General features: G+C 39.2%; 1 protein-coding gene across 1 annotated transcript in view; it reads left to right on the top strand.

Moving 5' to 3' along the window:
* MYRFL (myelin regulatory factor like) overlaps positions 1 to 17,660 on the top strand; it is a 59,124-nt gene that overhangs the window by 24,728 nt on the left and 16,736 nt on the right. Inside the window, exons 9-17 of the mRNA XM_008172404.4 lie at positions 486 to 596; positions 1,467 to 1,557; positions 5,400 to 5,600; positions 5,944 to 6,052; positions 9,336 to 9,445; positions 14,178 to 14,341; positions 15,003 to 15,066; positions 16,798 to 16,883; positions 17,552 to 17,623. Of these exons, the coding sequence (XP_008170626.3) occupies positions 486 to 596; positions 1,467 to 1,557; positions 5,400 to 5,600; positions 5,944 to 6,052; positions 9,336 to 9,445; positions 14,178 to 14,341; positions 15,003 to 15,066; positions 16,798 to 16,883; positions 17,552 to 17,623 (1,008 nt within the window). The remainder of the gene's footprint in view (positions 1 to 485; positions 597 to 1,466; positions 1,558 to 5,399; positions 5,601 to 5,943; positions 6,053 to 9,335; positions 9,446 to 14,177; positions 14,342 to 15,002; positions 15,067 to 16,797; positions 16,884 to 17,551; positions 17,624 to 17,660) is intronic.

The following is a 17,660-nucleotide window of genomic DNA, read 5'->3' on the forward strand; positions in this document are numbered from 1 at the left end:
GTCCAACCCCCTGCTCAAAGCAGGACCAATCCCCAGATAGATTTTTGCCCCAAATCCCCAAATGGCCCCCTCACATCCCTGGGGTTAGCAGGCCAATGCTCAAACCACTGAGCTATCCCTTCACTTAGTATATGAATGTTACTAAGAACCCAAATATTCCCGCTCTTGGTTGGATACCGTACATGATTGATTACATTCACTCCCTTACTGAACTATCTGACAGGCTGTTGTAATCTATTGGTTAATGTGAGGCTGACGTGCTTTGGCACCTAAGTTGAAAGGTGCCATAAAAGAAGAACATGTGTCATTTTTATAAGTTGGGGAGCATTCCACATGTACTGAGGTGCCTCTGCTGTCAGCTCAGTACATAAAATCAGAAAAATGAAGCTTATTAATCAGCTTGAGCAAATCTGCAGGACAATTAGAAGTGGTCCAGGTGGAGGGTGGTTGTTTGCCCCTTAACTTGTTTCCTTTTTCTGTTTTAGACTTGATCTACCAGCAGACCAGGTAACCAAAGTGACACTGGGAAGGTTACATTTCAGTGAAACAACAGCAAATAACATGAGAAAAAAGGGGAAACCTAATCCTGACCAAAGGTAGCGTGATGGTCCTCTGAGGGCGGGGGGTAAAGGGGGAGTGACCTGGCTTATAATGAGGCGGATATACTGAAGTCAGTGAAAGTTTGTGTTGCCAACTCTCATGATTTTATTCTGAGTTTTATGGTCTTTGGAGTTTTTCTTAAAGACCCAGCTCCTGAATAAAATTATGTGAGTCTGTTTTCATTTTACTACCAAAAAAAAGAAAAGTTTCTAGTCCTCATGGTTGCAGCACAAAGCTGGAAAATATCACCCAAGTTATACCTTAATGGCTCAGAAACCAGAATGCATATAAAAAGAAACCTAGATATAGTGTTTAAAAGTTTATTTATTTGTAGCCAATCTCATGAGTTTTGGGGGGCCTGATTCGTGATTTCTTGAATGGTTGGAGTTGGAAATACCGAAGTCTTTCTGTTGACTTCAATGAGCGTTGGGTCCAAAGAGTATTTAACAGAGAATGAACTAAACGGAGAGTAAGAAGTGTTAATTTACTCCCATACTACAAAATAAGTTATGTCTAAAATATAAGATTTAAAATACAACTACTATTGTTGGTATGAATAATTTGGCCAGAAAAATAGTGTGACAGTCAGAGTCTGGACCCCAAGGGGAGGGGAAAGATGGGACTTGAAGGGTTGTAGGAGTAACCAGGCTGATGGAAGCCAGGGTGAGACCTTTATGTTGGTAGACTGACTACTGTTATCAGGGCTCTGAGTTATGGCAGCATAGTATTAAGACACCCAAAATTATAAAGCAGGCAGTGACAGAAGCCCTTGCTGGTCAGGGTGGTCCCCTACAGTCACAGATATGTTATGCCTGTGAGATTATTTCAGCTTTCTTGTTAAATCATTGAAATGAATTTCATATTAGATACTTCATGCTGGTGGTTGGACTATATGCTGTCAGTCAGGACCAGTCCTATTTATTGTCTGCACATGTCTCTGAAAGGATCATTGTGAGGGTAGGTACACGTTTATTTGAGCCACATTCTTATTTTCTTTTCACAAGGGAGAATATTTTGGTTATTATTGGGCAGTGTGCATTTTATAAATGTTTATAGTACACATGGTGATTTAGGGATCTTAATATTTTTGAGGGCTTATTGTAGAGGCTATAACTAGTTCTGTATATCTGTGTGTGTGCATGTGTGAAAGATGGACACGTTTTAAGAGGCGCACATGTTGAGAAGGGAGTGAGAAGACATACAAAAATATGGGGAATTTTGGAAAGCTCTTGGATTGTTTTTAAGTTATGCTTGTAATCTACAATATACTTTTGAACAATTAATTTTTGAAAAAGCGTGTGTGCGTGTGTGTGTGTATCACATTTAGGAAAAGGAATTTAGAGTAAGGGACGTCTTTTGCTCTGTCCTTTGAATACAACATTTAGGGCAGATCCAATTGGACCCAATTCTGCTCATTTTTACACATGCAAGGAATCCTTCTAAATAGGACTACCCATGCGAGAAATGTCTACGGGATTGGGCCCAGGAAGGGTAGTGTCCCCATGATTTTTAGAGTGCAGTTCTATTTTCTGAAAAGTAACTCAAAATGGCATCTGTGAAGTTCCATATTTACTCTTGATTATTTTTGTATCAATTGTGCTCAGTTTACAAATAATAAGTTCTAGCTTCCAGGCCTGCAAACTTTCCGAGGTTGGGAGTCAAAAACTTCCCAGTCCATGCCTCATCCCCCATGTCAAATATTCCGCAAGGCTAATTTTACGCCCTTCATGACACTGATGCAGTCCCATTGCTTTCAGCAGGCTTAGTACTGGAACTTAGTAAACAAGTGCGTAGATGAGGTGCAAGGTAGGATAGAACCCACAGCACATGCTGTTGTAATTGTGTTGACTCTGCAGGGTTAAAAGGAGGGGGAAACAGTGAACGTTTATTTTCTCATTGTAGTAAAATACATTTGACTCTGAATACACAAAAGGAATAGATGTGCTAAATAAAAAGAAGCTATTTTTTATAATTACCATTGGACTGCACTTTAAAAGGAAAAGTTCATGTTCTCTTTTGTAGAAATATTGAGAATTAAATAAGATGAAAGAGAACTGACATGTAGAGCTGAAAAAATAATAGATTTTGCAGTTCACTGTCAATGCCAACAAAACAAAAACTGGTTTTGGTTGAACTGGAAATGATTTATTTTTTAAAGTTTTTGATGAATTAAAAAAAAATTCTGGTTGAACAAATTCTTGTAGTATTTTTGCTGTGTGATACATGTACTTCATAACAATTTAATAGTTTGTAATAACTAGGCCTAGGTCCTCCCCTTCCCCCTTTAGTTGTGTGTCTGTGTGTGTGTGTGTATGTGTGTGTGGGGGGGCGGGTAATTGCTGGAGTCTGTTCATTTTTGTTATAATTTTTTTTTTAATTGCCCAGGTGCTGTGAGCTTGGGCTGGGTGCTTGTTTATGGGTGGTTGTAGTATACATTTCTATAAATCAACTAATGAGGTCTGTGCTACTTTATCTTTCCTGTAGCCTCCGTTTTCAGTCCCCTGCTCCCATGAATAACTCCAGTGCCTGCCTCTGCTACTGCTCATAGTTTTTCCAAGCATAGCAGAATGAAACTCATCTGAGTATTGGCAGTTTTTCTGTTGCACAGACTATTTTGAATAGCAGCAGTAAAACTGACCTCAGTACTATAATTTCACTTTGCTGCTGCTTGGTAAAGCAGAGCTGTCTGCAGATTCAGGAAGACAACTGCATTTTTGCATCCAATTCACATTTGGATCGTTATCTTATGAACCATAAGGGCTAGTCTCTTAATTTTTGCTTTAAATGAAAGCTTATGTTTTGCAGAAGTTCATGGTTTGGGCTCCCACACCCACCAGGGGAAGCATATCAGATGGCACTAGTGAGTGAGAGTAGATTTTTTTTTTTTTTAGCACTTGTGCCTATGGTGCCAGTCAAATAAATAAATGTTTGAATGGACAAAAGTAGAGGACTGAGGAGCTAAATAGTGGCAATATCAGTAAAAGGGACTATATCAGTGTTTTGGTCTGATATGTTTGGAATGGAAGGCAGGGTCATGTATATAAAGACATCGCTTACTGCAGTGTGGCAAAACGTACTGAATGCATTGTGATGGGAAAAGCATACACTCTGATCCTCCATCCTGCAGAGTTAAAGATTAAAGAACTACAAACTGAATAGTGGTTAACAGGCACATCAGATCATGCTCTAATTGTGACAGTTAGAAGTGCACAATTCTCTGTATCACAGATGGTGTAGCCTTGCGAAAACACAAGGCCTTATAAATGAGTGCTCAGCTTTTGGCACATTGGTATTTTGTTTAGATCCACATTTTAATGCCTGAATTCAGTGTTAATTTTTTATTTTTAATAAGGAAATAAACAAAAAAAAAGCATTAGGATTTTTGTTCATTGAGGTTTTTTTTTCTGAGAGCAAGATTACTTTTATTTGATGTGTCTCTGGTCAAGTGAAAAATTCTCTTTTGTAGAATGTGTGAACATACTTATTTAGGGGTCCCTCATTGAAAATGCCAGCTGACTTAACTTATGAGTGCAAAAGTTATATGTATTACAGATGGTGACTTCTCCAGGAACTGCTGTTTTTAAACCTTGCAGGTCTCCGGACCTATGCAAATATGTTTGAATAGGATGGAAATGTCCACGTTTCAGTTGATAAATGAAAGTGGAATTCATCCAGTAGCTTTGATTTGTTGCAACTGCTGTTACAAAGTCAATGTATCTATGTCCACTTTAGTCAGCAATGTTATTATCCATAATAAAAAAAAAAGTTAAGCCGTTAGAAAATCTCATTGTTCTATTCTTTCCTGAGGCATCTTAATAAGGTTTAGGTTGTTTAAAGCACATAGGGAACTTGGATTCAATACATTGTTTAATTGTTGTTTTTTTGTTTCTGGAAACACCCACCAGATGCTAAGTGCTTTTCAGACATAAAAGAAGGCTGAGTCTCGGTCACAAAGAGCTTGTATTCTGAAAGACACAAACAGGCAAAGTGAAGAGGAAATTGGTACAATGTTGTTGTTAAAGTAGCACTTCAGAGCCCTAGTCCTGGACCTGGACCATTGTGCTGGATGCTGGACAAATACAGAACAAAAAGATAGTCCTTGCCCCAAACAGCTTACAATAAAAAAGTAGTAATCGTCCACTTCAAATAATATAGTTGTGGGATAGTTTTGTAAATATAAAAGTTATTCCTAGGTACCTACAATGTGGACAACACTGTACCTTCAGTCTGATTTACAGTCCAGAGTGTGTGCATGTTGGGAATGCAGTATGCATGAATTCAAGCCCAAACCCACCTCTTATCTGTTCAGCATGGACCTCGGACAAAATACAAGGAGAGTTTCTGAAAATGGGTAAAAAAAGAAAATAAATCTGTATGTTCAATGGGTTTCTTTAGGGAATGGGAAATCTTTCGAGTCAGATGTGTTAAAATCTGCCTTTCTTTCTCTTGTCCAATGTCCAGTCCTTAGTGAGCTAGTAGGCCAGAAGACAGTTTGTTGGCAAATCAGAAATGATTCTGAAGTCTGATCACAAACCTAGTTACTTGAAATGTTTTGAAGTTGACCATCTTCCTTAACACTATAGTAAAATATAATACAAGAAAAAGCTTTGCGGTCACTGAAAATGTTGTAGGTGGGAAACATTTCTTTAGAGGTTATCCATTTTGATGTGTCAAAAAAGTTCAAAAATGTAGTTTAAATGTGGAAGATTTGTATGGCATTTCATATTCCTTTGGTAAATTGGATAAAGCCAATAGTAAATCTGTGCTACTGTGTCTTTGACTGTAATATATTTTTTCAGGCATCTAACCCTGGGCAGTTTGAGAATGACAGTGATGTGTTGTGGCAGCGAGGACATGTTCCAGAGACCGTAGTCTGTCATGGTCGAGTAGGAATTAATACAGATGCACCAGATGAAGCACTGGTCGTCTGTGGAAATGTGAAAGTGATGGGGACAGTCATGCATCCATCTGACAGTCGAGCAAAACAGAATATCCAGGAGGTGAGCGCTGTGGAGCTTTTAGGGCATTTACATTTACACCACAGTGCATATATGAATGATCATTCTGACACACATGAAGTAGATTCTGTTATCTATGTCGGAATGCACTGCTGTGCGTTGTGGAGCCATCCTGTTTGAACTGGGGGAGACTGTGAACTTGGATGAGGATATGTGTCTGTAGATGAAGTGGTTTGACTGAAATGTAACTGGGAATACAAGTAAAAATAACAGCTGGTTAATGACGAATCGGGAGATGTTTGACGACAGCTGTGTCATGCTTCTCAATATGCTAGTTAATCCTTGACATGACTCTGATCCTTAATATTGGAACATGTGCAATTAGGTTGACCCAACTGAGCAGCTGAGAAGAATAGCGCAAATGAGGTTGGTTGAGTATGACTACAAGCCTGAATTTGCATCTGTAATGGGAATAAACAGTATCCATGAAACAGGTATTCAATCAACTCTTCTTCTGTTCTAGTGTCTGTCATTTTATATTTGTATGTTGTATCATAATGATTAATTCCCTGGCATTTCAACCTCATTTTTAGGATCTTAAGGCCTTTTGCAGTGTTTAAAACTGATACGTATGAGAGTATGTGGATATGTCTCCATTTTAGTAGGTGCAATCAGCTGACATTGTCAGCCCAAAGGTGATGCATCTTTTTTTAAAGCTTTAGCCAAATTGGTTCCACCATTTTTTGTGTATTTGAGCATTTAAAACATAAATCCATATGATTATTTACCTGTATTGCCATGGTACCAAGAAGCCCTCATCGTGGACCAGTATCTCGTTGTGCTACATGCTGCCGTACACATGTGAGCTGAACATTTGCACTTAAAACAAAACAAAAATGTCTATTGAGTCTATTGAGACTTGGCTTCTTTTGTAAATCTTGTGGAGATCTAAGGTCCAAGACAGGTTGAATACCTTCATATCTCTTTTCCTTTGTCTATAAGTGATAAGTGACAGTCAGCATGGATTTGTCAAGAACAAATCATGTCAAATCAACCTAATAGCTTTCTTTGACATGGTAACAAGCCTTGTGGATGTGGTGGTGGTGGTGGCAGGGGGTAGTAGATGTGGCATATCTTGACTTTAGTAAGACTTTTGATATTGACCTGCGTGACATTCTTATAAACAAACTAGTGAAATACAACCTAGATGGAGTTACTCTAAGGTAGGTGCATAAGTGGTTGGAAAACCATTACATAAGGACATAAGAATGGCCATACTGGGTCAGACCAAAGGTCCATCTAGCCCAGTATCCTATCTTCCGACAGTGGCCAATGCCAGGTGCCCCAGAGGGAATGAACAGAAGAGGAAATCATCAAGTGATCCATCCCCTTTGCCCACTCCCAGCTTCTGGCAAAGTTTGCAGATGATACCAAGCTGGGAGGGGTTGCAAGTGGTTTGGAGGATATGATTAAAATTCAAAATGATCTGGACAAACTGGAGTAGTAGTCTGTAGTAAATAGGGTGAAATTCAATAAGGACAAATGCAAAGTACTCCATTTAGGAAGGAGGAATCAGTTGCACACATACAAAATGGGAAATGACTGCCTTGGAAGGAGTACTAGGGGTCATAGTGGATCACAAGATAAATATGAATCAACAGTGTAACACTGTTGCCAAACAAACAAACAAACAAACATCATTCTGGGATGTATCAGCAGGAGTACTGTAAGCAAGACATAAGAAGTAATTCTTCTGCTCTACTCCACATTGATTAGGCCTCAACTGGAGTATTGTGTCCAGTTCTGAGCACCACATTTCAGGAAAGATGTGGACAAATTGGAGACAGTCCAGAGAAGAGCAGCAAAAATAATTAAAGGTCTAGAAAACATGACCTATGAGGGAAGATTGAAAAAACTGGGTTTATTTAGCCTGGAGAAGGGAAGACTAAGGGGGGACATGACAACAGTTTTCAAGTACATAAAAGGTTGTTACAAGGAAGAGGGAGAAAAAATTTTCTCCTTAAGGTCTGAGGATAGGACAAGAAGCAATGGGCTTAAATTGCAGCAATGGAGGTTTAGGTTGGACAAGGAAAAACTTCCTGTCAGGATGGTTAAACATTGGAATAAATTGTCTAGGGAGGTTGTGGAATCTCCGTCATTGGAGATTTTTAAGAGCAGGTTAGACAAACGCCTGTCAGGGATGGTCTAGATAATACTTTGTCCTGCCGTGAGTCCAGGGAACTGGACTAGGTGACCTCTTGAGGTCCCTTCCAGTCCTATGATTCTATGATCTGACTTTTACTTGGTTATTTTTTCTTTAGTATTTGTAATTGTTTTTTTCTATTCCCTTCCTCTTCCTTTCCATGTTGTTTTCTCCCTTCTTCCTCAATGTTTGCTTTGAATCCGTAGCTTATATTTTTACCCCTGTAACCTCTGTGTTTGCTGTTCCTTCCTTCCCATCCACTCTGTCCATCTGCATCTCTCCACTTCCCACACTATATGGAACCAAATGGGAAGAGAAATGTTTCACATCACTGTCTTCTCCCTGCCGTTTACATGCTCTTCAACTTAGGTGTAGCAAATAACAAATTGCAAAGAGCAGATAACGTAATTATTATTTGTATTGCAGGAGAAAATGCAGATCTCAAACAGAATCAGGACCCACTGTGCTAGGGACTGTCCAAAACATAAAGTAAATTACAGCCCCTTCTCCAAATGGCTTGCAAATCTAAATAACAAGAAAGAAACAAGTTGAAGGAGAAGGAGCTTCCTCATAGCCAGAAGGGTGTTACCTATTACTCCTTCTCATAATACAAGAACAAGGAGATAGCCAATTCATTGGCTGGGCAGCAAATCTGCATGATCATCTGGTGGCGATGAGTTCCATAGGCTATTGTAGAAGCCAAGAATTTGGCAATTTTATAAATGATTAGACATTTATATGGACAACTAGAACATTACATTGGATGAGATTAAAAATTAAGGATAAAAGCCTTCTTGTTTCAGGGAATAAGCCAGCCTCTAACTGAAGGGGAGGTTAGGAAGAAACTTCTCTTAAGAGCAGGTTATTCCAAAATTGTCAGTTCTGGGGTTTCTTGTACTTCCCCTTAGGCCATAGTCAGATGCTTATGTCAGAAACACAGGAAATTGGGTTAGGGACCCAGCTGATCTGTCCTATAGAGCAAATTCTATCTTTCTAATTGAGCCATCCAGTAAATAATATATATCGGTAGAAGCAGATAGTAGTTCTAGACAAGGGAGTGTGTGCTTTAGAATGGTGAAGACTAAAATAATAATAAACCTGTAACTAGAGCTGCTTGAAAATTTTCTAAGGGAATGTTTCTCCATCAGAAAATGCTATGTCAAAATTGAAACATTTTGTAGAAACATGCCTACATATGGGAAAAACAAGCAAACCAGAATGAAGCATTCGGATCAAAATTATTTTTCTTTCAATTTTTAATTTTATATTTAGGTAATACAAAATACAAAGTCAAAACTGGAATGGAACATTTAGATTTTATCAAATTTTTTGATTGACTTGTAGTAGTAATAATAATAATAATAAACAACATATTTTGAATTTTGGTTCTCAGGAAATTTGTTATGTTCCATTTTGGAATGGAAAAAAATTTAAAATTGCAGAATCTCCTACAAAAAAGGAAAATCTGGTTTCTGCACAGCTCGACTTGTAACTTTTAGGGAGAATGCAAATTACAATCTGAGAGTAAATTATGTTGGTTTTTTTAACACTAGTTTTCATTATTTTGCAAACAGGAATAATAGCCCAGGAGGTGAAAGAACTTTTACCGACAGCTGTAAAAGAAGTTGGAGATATTACCTGTGAAAATGGAGAAAAAGTAGAGAATTTCCTCATGGTTGATAAGGTATATTATTGGTTTACTGCCATTCATTTATACCGTGCTATGGTACTGGACATGAAACAAAGACTTTAAGACAAGTATTTGCTACTGAATTTTTTCAAAAATGCAAAGTGTTTTTTTTGCCCAGAATCAGCCACATAAGTTTTGGCATGATGAAGATAATGCTGTTAGGTTTGTACTAGACAGTGTCCTGCTATATTCTGATTTGTTGTTTCATAAATGTGTAGTCATAAGCTGCATGTTGAATAGTCACAGAACAGTCACCCTTAGAAATCAAAGTGTCATCTCTTATAGCCTCTAGGTGACAATATCAAAAAGCAGATCTTACTGTGGGAGGGTGCTTATGTTATCCTAGATAAAGATTATAGATTTGTTTGCATAAACCTGGGATTTGAGCAAAACTTGATTTAACAGGAAAAATTCTGCCAAAGTGGAATGAAAATTAGTAGGGGGAAGAAAACACTTATATATATTGGAGGTAGTTATATTTGGTCTGAATGACAGCATGGCCATTATCCCATATTCATTGTTAACTATGTCATTTCAACTGATTTTTTGTTCTATATTTTACTGAAACCTCAGATTGTGTGTATGGAATCCTACCTACCATTAATCAAACCCACCCAGCTCATATGAAAGATTCATCAGGATTATGAAATATTCAGTATTACACTTCACCTATATGTATCATATTAAGAAATGAGTTTACAAAGACAAACTTGAAAACAAGCTCTTTCTTGCCTAGGCTGTAGTACATATAAATGAGGCATGTGTCAAACTAGTAGAATAAAACTCTTGTGATAGTGGTACCTGTATGCTCTTTACCTATATTCATGAATAGTGCTGGGCAAAATTGTTCGTCTAAAACAGTTTTTCAGTGAAAAATGGGGATTCAGTGACACTGAAACATTTAGCGAATTTGTGTCATGAGAGACTTCAGTTTTCAAAAGGACCATGAAAAGAGGAGACAAGAGGCAGAAAACTCTCTCTGATTCCTATTAATTGTGGCTTAGAGTTCTTATGTTCCTTCCTCACAGTGGTGATGGAAGCTGTAAGAAGTTTCATTCCTGTTCTTCACTGTGTTTGTGAAGTTCAGGCCAGGCTGGCAAATTCAGACCACTCAATACTCTCCCCTCTGTAACAGGCTAGATCATGTTCCACTGTTCCATTCCATTTGCCACTTGAAGAGTATTCAATTTATTTTGGAGAATAAGATTGGATCTGAACTAGTTTGCCTGCTTCTGTGGAAGCAACAAGGAGAAGATGAACACACCATCTTCACTGGTGGAGTTTCAACTAGTTTGGTGTTCAGGTGAAGCTGTGGGCTATGTCCTCATACCTGGTGAAAACTGGGAGGGGACGTTCTAGCTTTACTATTGAAATGAATTGTTAATGCATTTGCTCTATTAGTTCAAGATGCCAACAACTTGTGAGTGATTGGTTGGCCCTTGGTCAAAAGCCATTGTTTAACGTTAGTGATGGCGCCAATCTAACTACTTCCCTATACCAAATGTTCCTATTTTAGCAATGTTCATAGCAAGGCAGCTGCATCTTCATCTGGATTGTCTAACTTCCTGGATTCCTAACCATCTGCTTTACAGCTGTGTCACAGACCTGGCTGGAGGCTCCTTTCCAGCCACCAACAAGACTCCTGTAAGGAGAATCCACACCTATGTCCCTGAATCCCCAGGTGGTCTAAGTCTGACCTGAACAGAGTCCAGCCGCTTCCCTAATCTTGGGTCCCTAGGCACATCTCTGAGCACAGACCTGTAGTCTAACGCTCCCTCTTGAGAGCTGAAATGCTCTGGCAAGCTGCCTAGCCCTTCTGGGTGCAGGGCCAACCCTTCAGACTCACCTGTGCTTAAACACCCTCTCCCAGATATCCATACCAGGGGTGTGAAGCTTCTGGTTTACAGTTTAACCCCCTTTGGAGATGCGAAGTAGTTGTGAAGCAGTTAACATGCAGAAATCCCTTGGCCCTGCCTGAATCCCTGCAGTCTTCCCATGTTTAGTTTCTTCCCATCTCTCTGTCTCTAGCTCCATCTCTTTCCCTCTGGTCCCTGCACTATCACTGTCACTGTCCTTCCCCTGTGTTGTCTTCCCCATTGTTCTGCCCTCTCTGCAAATCTCTTGAGCTCCAAACAGTTTTCCTTCTGCTCTATTTTTCTCTCTGGGTTTTTCCTCTCCCTAATATTTCCTCTCTCGCCTTCATCCTTTCCACCATCCTACTTATGTCCCTCACTACACACTTTACTACACACTTTACTTACTTTACGTCTCTCTTTGAGTTGTTCTTCTATCTGAGGGGCATTCCTAAAACTCTTCCTGGCTCCAGACACAGACCCAGGGTCTGAATCACTTGTCCCAAAGCTGCAAGTTTACCTGAAAACAGCTCGCAGTAGCGTGCTTGTCTTTAGCACTCAGATGCCCAACTCCCAATGGGGTCTAAACCCAGATAAATCCGTTTTACCCTGTATAAAGCTTATGCAGGGCAAACTCATAAATTGTTCGCCCTCTATAACTCTTCCTATAGAACTGGATAAGTGGATGGAGGATAGGTCCATCAATGGCTATTAGCCAGGATGGACAGGGATGATGTCCCTAGCCTCTGTTTGCCAGAAGCTGGGAATGGGCAACAGGGGATGGATCACTTGATGATTACCTCCTCTGTTCATTCCCTCTGGGGCACCTGGCATTGGCCACTGTCAGAAGACAGGATACTGGGCTAGATGGACTTTTGGTCTGACCTGGTATGGCCATTCTTATGTTTTTATACTGTCTTCTTCCAGCCCCTCAGTTCCATGTTCACTATTCTCTTCCATTCCAAATCATCTCTTTACTAGGTCATAGAATATCAGTGTTGGAAGGGATCACAGGAAGTCATCTAGTCCAACCCCCTGCTCAAAGCAGGACCAATCCCCAGACAGATTTTTACCCCAGTTCCCTAAAGGGCCCCCTCAAGGATTGAACTCACAACCCTGGGTTTAGCAGGCCAATGCTCAAACCACTGAGCTACCTCTCTCCCACCCCATTCTGCTCCTCCACAACCCCCAGTCTGTTCTCTGCTCCCTACTCATAAGATTTCCCCCTCCTATATTTCCAGCCTAGCACACTTTCTGCTGCCTCCTTTTCTGTCTCCCCTTCTGCCTAAGTCAAGACTGGAGCTGAGAGAATGATTCAGAAGTGATTGCAACATTTGTTCAAATACAAATAACTTTTACTCCAATGGTATCCATGACTCCTATTATTCTCTTTCTGCAAACATTAATATGTGAAAATGTATTTGTGCAGGTTTCAGTTAATTTAATAGGAGATGGGGGTCTAAGAATGCAATGTAACATTTTGAAAGTGTATTGAAATAAGAGATTTGGGTTTTTTTTGTGGGACCTTGAGACTCAGTACCTCATCTTCAGTGAGGCACTAAAATTCTCATCTGCCCTTTCTTCCAAAGAAAACATTCCTTTATTTTGCCAGGTGAGTCATTTTTCTCAGTTTCTTGAAGCTACCTAGAATAGAATCATGCATGATTTGAAGAGAACAGAAAAAGTAGCCACTTCATATCACTGATCTATGGACAAGTGATCACATAATTGATTTCATGGTTCCAAGCATATGACCCTGTTTTGAAGTCACTTGTCAATAAACATACTATAGTAATAGTTCAGTGTATGACTTACCATCTCTACCCTAGCTCTGGTACATGGTATTTTCAATGAAAAAGATGCATCTATGCATGTGTCTCATTTCTGCAGGGCTTGAACATACTGGAGCAATTCACCAATCCTATGGTATAATAATTGCTTCATCCAAGTCTTAATGGGAATATTCAGATTATACATTAGCATGGGAAGGCATTTTTTTTCCAAACACAGCAACAAAAAGCATTCGGTCATCCCCGCTCTTAGCACAGATCAATGAAAATTTCAGCTTAGAAATGGAGATGTGCAGGTAGTGAAATATGTGCTACCGAGATGAAGGTGGCGCTAACCTTCCTAACAGAACTTTGGTACCAATGATGATGTATTCCTAGTGCTGGGATAAAATAAACAGGGTGTTAGAACTGCTGGGTTGGGCAATGAGCCGGCTGAAAGGTCTGGGAGTTTACAAGAAGGTCATGGGAGGCCTTCTGGCAGAGTATCTGTAGTGGCATTTATCCCATTATAGCTAAATACTTTCCTAGCCCTTCCCTAGAAGTAGCACCAGGGACCCTCTTTCCCATCTCTCTCTCTCTCTCTCTGATTCCCTTGGAAGTTCATGTTTGGTTCATAGGATAGGCATCTGAGCTAGTTAGCCCATCCCATAACTAAACAAGACAATGAGGACATAAATCCTGGAGACAGCGTTAAACTGCAACGGCATAAATCAAAATGTAGATGCTTGCCATGAAACTTCCACTGGCTAAATTTCAGCACAGTGTGAATTCAAGACAAATTTTAGACTCAGGTCGGCATGGTTCTTCAGCTCATTCACTATCTTTCTAATAGAAGTGCTCATATCCAATTTACCACAAATCGAACACAAGCACTTTCTCAACATAGCTAGCAATCCAGCAAAAGGATTTTATAGTCCCAAGCAGCCTCACATTTATTTTGAATTAATTTGTGTTTGTATTTTAAATGCTCAAACCATCTTTGGATGGGTGAATTCTGTACACATCCTTGGTTGTGACATCTCATTGATTAATACAGTACATCTCTCTCTCTCTCTCTCCTTTTTTTTTTCTTTCACTCCTCAGGATCAAATTTTTATGGAGAACGTTGGTGCAGTTAAGCAGCTTTGTAAGCTAACTAACAACCTTGAAATCAGGATAGAAGAACTGGAAGTGTGGAATAGAAAACTGGCCAAGCTGAAACGGATAAGCAGTTTGAAGTCAACAGTCAGTGAAAAGGGCACATTTAGGTATCCCAGCATCAATTCGGGAGAATTGTCTGATGATTCTGATACTGGAGATTATATAACAGCCTGGGTGATAAAAGTTAGAAGTAATTTAGTCTGGTGGGGGTTTCCGTTCATTTCCAGGTACTCTTACTTCTGAATTTTGTAATTATTTTTTAATTCAAAGCATGTGCACTCAATACAAAGCTTTCCTATTTCTTAAGTCACTTCTTTTTTCAAAATTGAGTATCTCCATGTTTGAAAAGTAGCAGCTCAGTAGCAATCACTTCTGGAAGCTCTGCAGTCTAATAAAATAAGGCCTGAATGACTCCGGTTATAAGCCTGTAATAGCAATTTCTAAGTTAAGGGAAATCCACAAAAACCTCTTTGGTGAAAAAAATCTTCCTTACAATTTGTGTGAAATTGATGAGCATTTCATATTTCCAAATCTCTTTTTCAATTTGTCTTTGAAAGTAAATGTAGCATTTAATAGTATGTAGCTGAGCAAGTTGACTAGTGCCCTTTGTTCTTGAAAACAAAGCTATGGCCCCTCTGACTTTTTTGTTCTTTTAAAATGTTGCTATCAGAAAGGCATATAAGATTAAAATCCTACTCAGAAAATATCCCTTTTCCATTTATTACTGCTGAAACACTTGAATGGTAATGAGTTTTTTGTATTTTACAGCAAATTTAGTCGAGCTGCTAGTCTTTTACCACCAAGAAAACCAGTCCCTATACAACACAGTAAGGTGAGTGAAATGTAATATAGTGTGTGTGTGTGTGTGTGTGTGTGTGTGTGTGTGTGTGTGTGTGCGTGTGTGAGAGAGAGAGAGAGAGAGAGAGAGAGTTCTTTATAAGGCTTAGGCCTGGTCTACAGTACAGAGTTAGGCTGATGTAAGGCAGCTTATGTTGACCTGACTCTGTAAGCAGATACATTGGTATGAGTCACATTTTAGTGTAACTCACCCATTATCTCCACAAGAGATGTAGCACTGAAGTCAATGTAGTGAGATTGATGCAGTGTCAGTGTAGACACTGTGGTGCTTATATCAACTGTTGCTGCCTTTCAGAAAACATCCCATAATGCCCAACACTGGCAGTTAAATTGGTGCAAGCGCTCCTGGTGAGGATGCACACTACCAACAGAAGGAGTGTAGTGTGGACGTGTAAAACCAATTCAAATACTGCAGTGGTTGTACATCAATGTAACCTAGGTAGACTTAATTTTGTAGTATAGCCTTGCCCTTAGACATAAGTGGAAATGGACATTGATGGAAATAGGTTTTTTTATTTACATATGTTAAACCCCATTGAAATGCATTTTTTCAGATTGCATGAAAAATGGTATTCATGCCTCTAAAATAGAATTACATGAAATCAGAATTCCACCACCATGTTTGTTTAGTGCAATATGAATTGCTTATGAGGACAAAGTGCCGCAGAAGAGCAAGAGAACAAATCTAAGTGAATGTATGTATGAATGAATGTATGGAACAAAAACAGTTAATTTTGGGGGGGAAACTGTACCCCTTAAAAATCAGGAGGGATGTTCCTCCTGGGCTCTGAAATTTCTGACTCTAATAAGAAGGAAGTGTGTATGAAGTTTTGGAATACATCCTGCCAATGTATTTGAGTCTTTGTCTATCATTTTTGTTTATGTGATGCCTACTTACCATTTCTCTATGGTTCAGTGGTTGCACCCCCTGTATTGTACTGTATTTCCTCCTTCAGGTTCCAAAGCTATTGTGGTGGAAAAGTTAGAACGTGCAAAGTCTGCAACTGGAAGTCTCAGATATGGCCAGGGGGACTCCCTCTGTAACAGCAGAGTTCACTGTATTCTGATACAGAAAAGAAACTTCCATTGCACATGCACTGAAAGAGTTAAAGGGCATGTGCTGAACTACTTTGGCATATTCTTCTCAGTCTGATACCTCTAGTCCTTCCATTTCATATCACCCATCGCTATCACTGGTGATAATGTGCGCTCACAGGTGATAGGACAAAGCACTCTGTATCCATTAATGATGATCCTCAATCTCTCCATATTCTGAGATCATTTTTCCTCTTGCCCCAAATGTGCTTTCTTTCTGTATTTATATCAGATTCAGTTAAGCCTCGTCCTGGGCACATACTGGAGGTCCCTCCTCTCTTAGATGTGGTTGCCATCAATTAATTTCTTTGGTTTAAACAAAGGGATTTTATAGGCATTTCCTCCAGGGGTGAATATAGCAGCCAAAGAAGGCAGTATTTTCTGTGATTATTACCAATGCTAATCCATTTTGGGGACAACATTCTTTCCCTTTCCCCATCTTTCCATTTCCCTGAACTAGTGACTTCTGTGATATTCCTGCCACCAGTCCATCAGGAGACGTGGGACCCCATTTTAGGGAAAATTAATTTTATTAGTTATTTATCAACTGACAATTTATCGGCTACATATTACTGGATATTTCATGTCAACGGAATGCTTTTTTTTCTAGGTTTGTTTTTCTGAGAAAAAACAGTCATGGTCAAACAGGATTTTCCAGATCACTGTAATAGCTTTGATTGCTGTTATGGCACTATGGTAAGAAATACATTAACCACACATTTGTTTCTTCTCTTGCCCGCACCTCTTATCCCTTCAGAAATCAGATTCTGGTTGTCCATAAACATTGGCTCGAAAGAAACATTTTAAATTAGAATTTGGAGCGCCTTGCAGTAACAGTTGCAAAAAATGAGCATAGTGTTTTCTCTTCACTACTAATACTCAGTGTATGGAATATGCTCAATTTAATAACTTGATAATACATGTGCCTCTAAATGTGGCAAAGTCAGAATATTATAAGGGTTGCCTGTTCTGGTTTTTTTAGTCTAGAAATATTCTGGTCGTACACTCCTAGAAAAGGGACAAGAATATTATTACTGCAGTGTCCTCAGCTAATGCTATAGTACTTTTGATAAGGGGAAGTTGAGAGTATTTTCTACTGTATATACAAATGTACTGTTGCTGTTACCTCAGAGGAGCTCTTTTCCCACAATACAATACTTCACCCATACTCAGAAAGGAACACATCAAAAACTGCTGGGTCCCTTATACCAACTAAAGGCCTGATCTAAATTGAGTCAATGAGAATCTTTCTATTAATGTCAATGGGCTTTGGAAGAAGGTCATGCTTGCTGTTGAGATCCTATTAATACTGTGTGTGCATCAGATGATGGGTATGAATCTACTGACTAATTATCTTTTTACAGTGCCTTGACAATATCCACCCTTTACATACTTAGCATAGAAGAGCAAGACATTAGTCAAAATCCCATTCACAGGCAAGTAGTAAAACCATTATGACTTCTGTTTCAATAA

This window comes from Chrysemys picta, chromosome 1 (genome assembly GCF_011386835.1).
Source record: "Chrysemys picta bellii isolate R12L10 chromosome 1, ASM1138683v2, whole genome shotgun sequence".
Lineage (NCBI taxonomy): Eukaryota > Metazoa > Chordata > Testudines > Emydidae > Chrysemys > Chrysemys picta.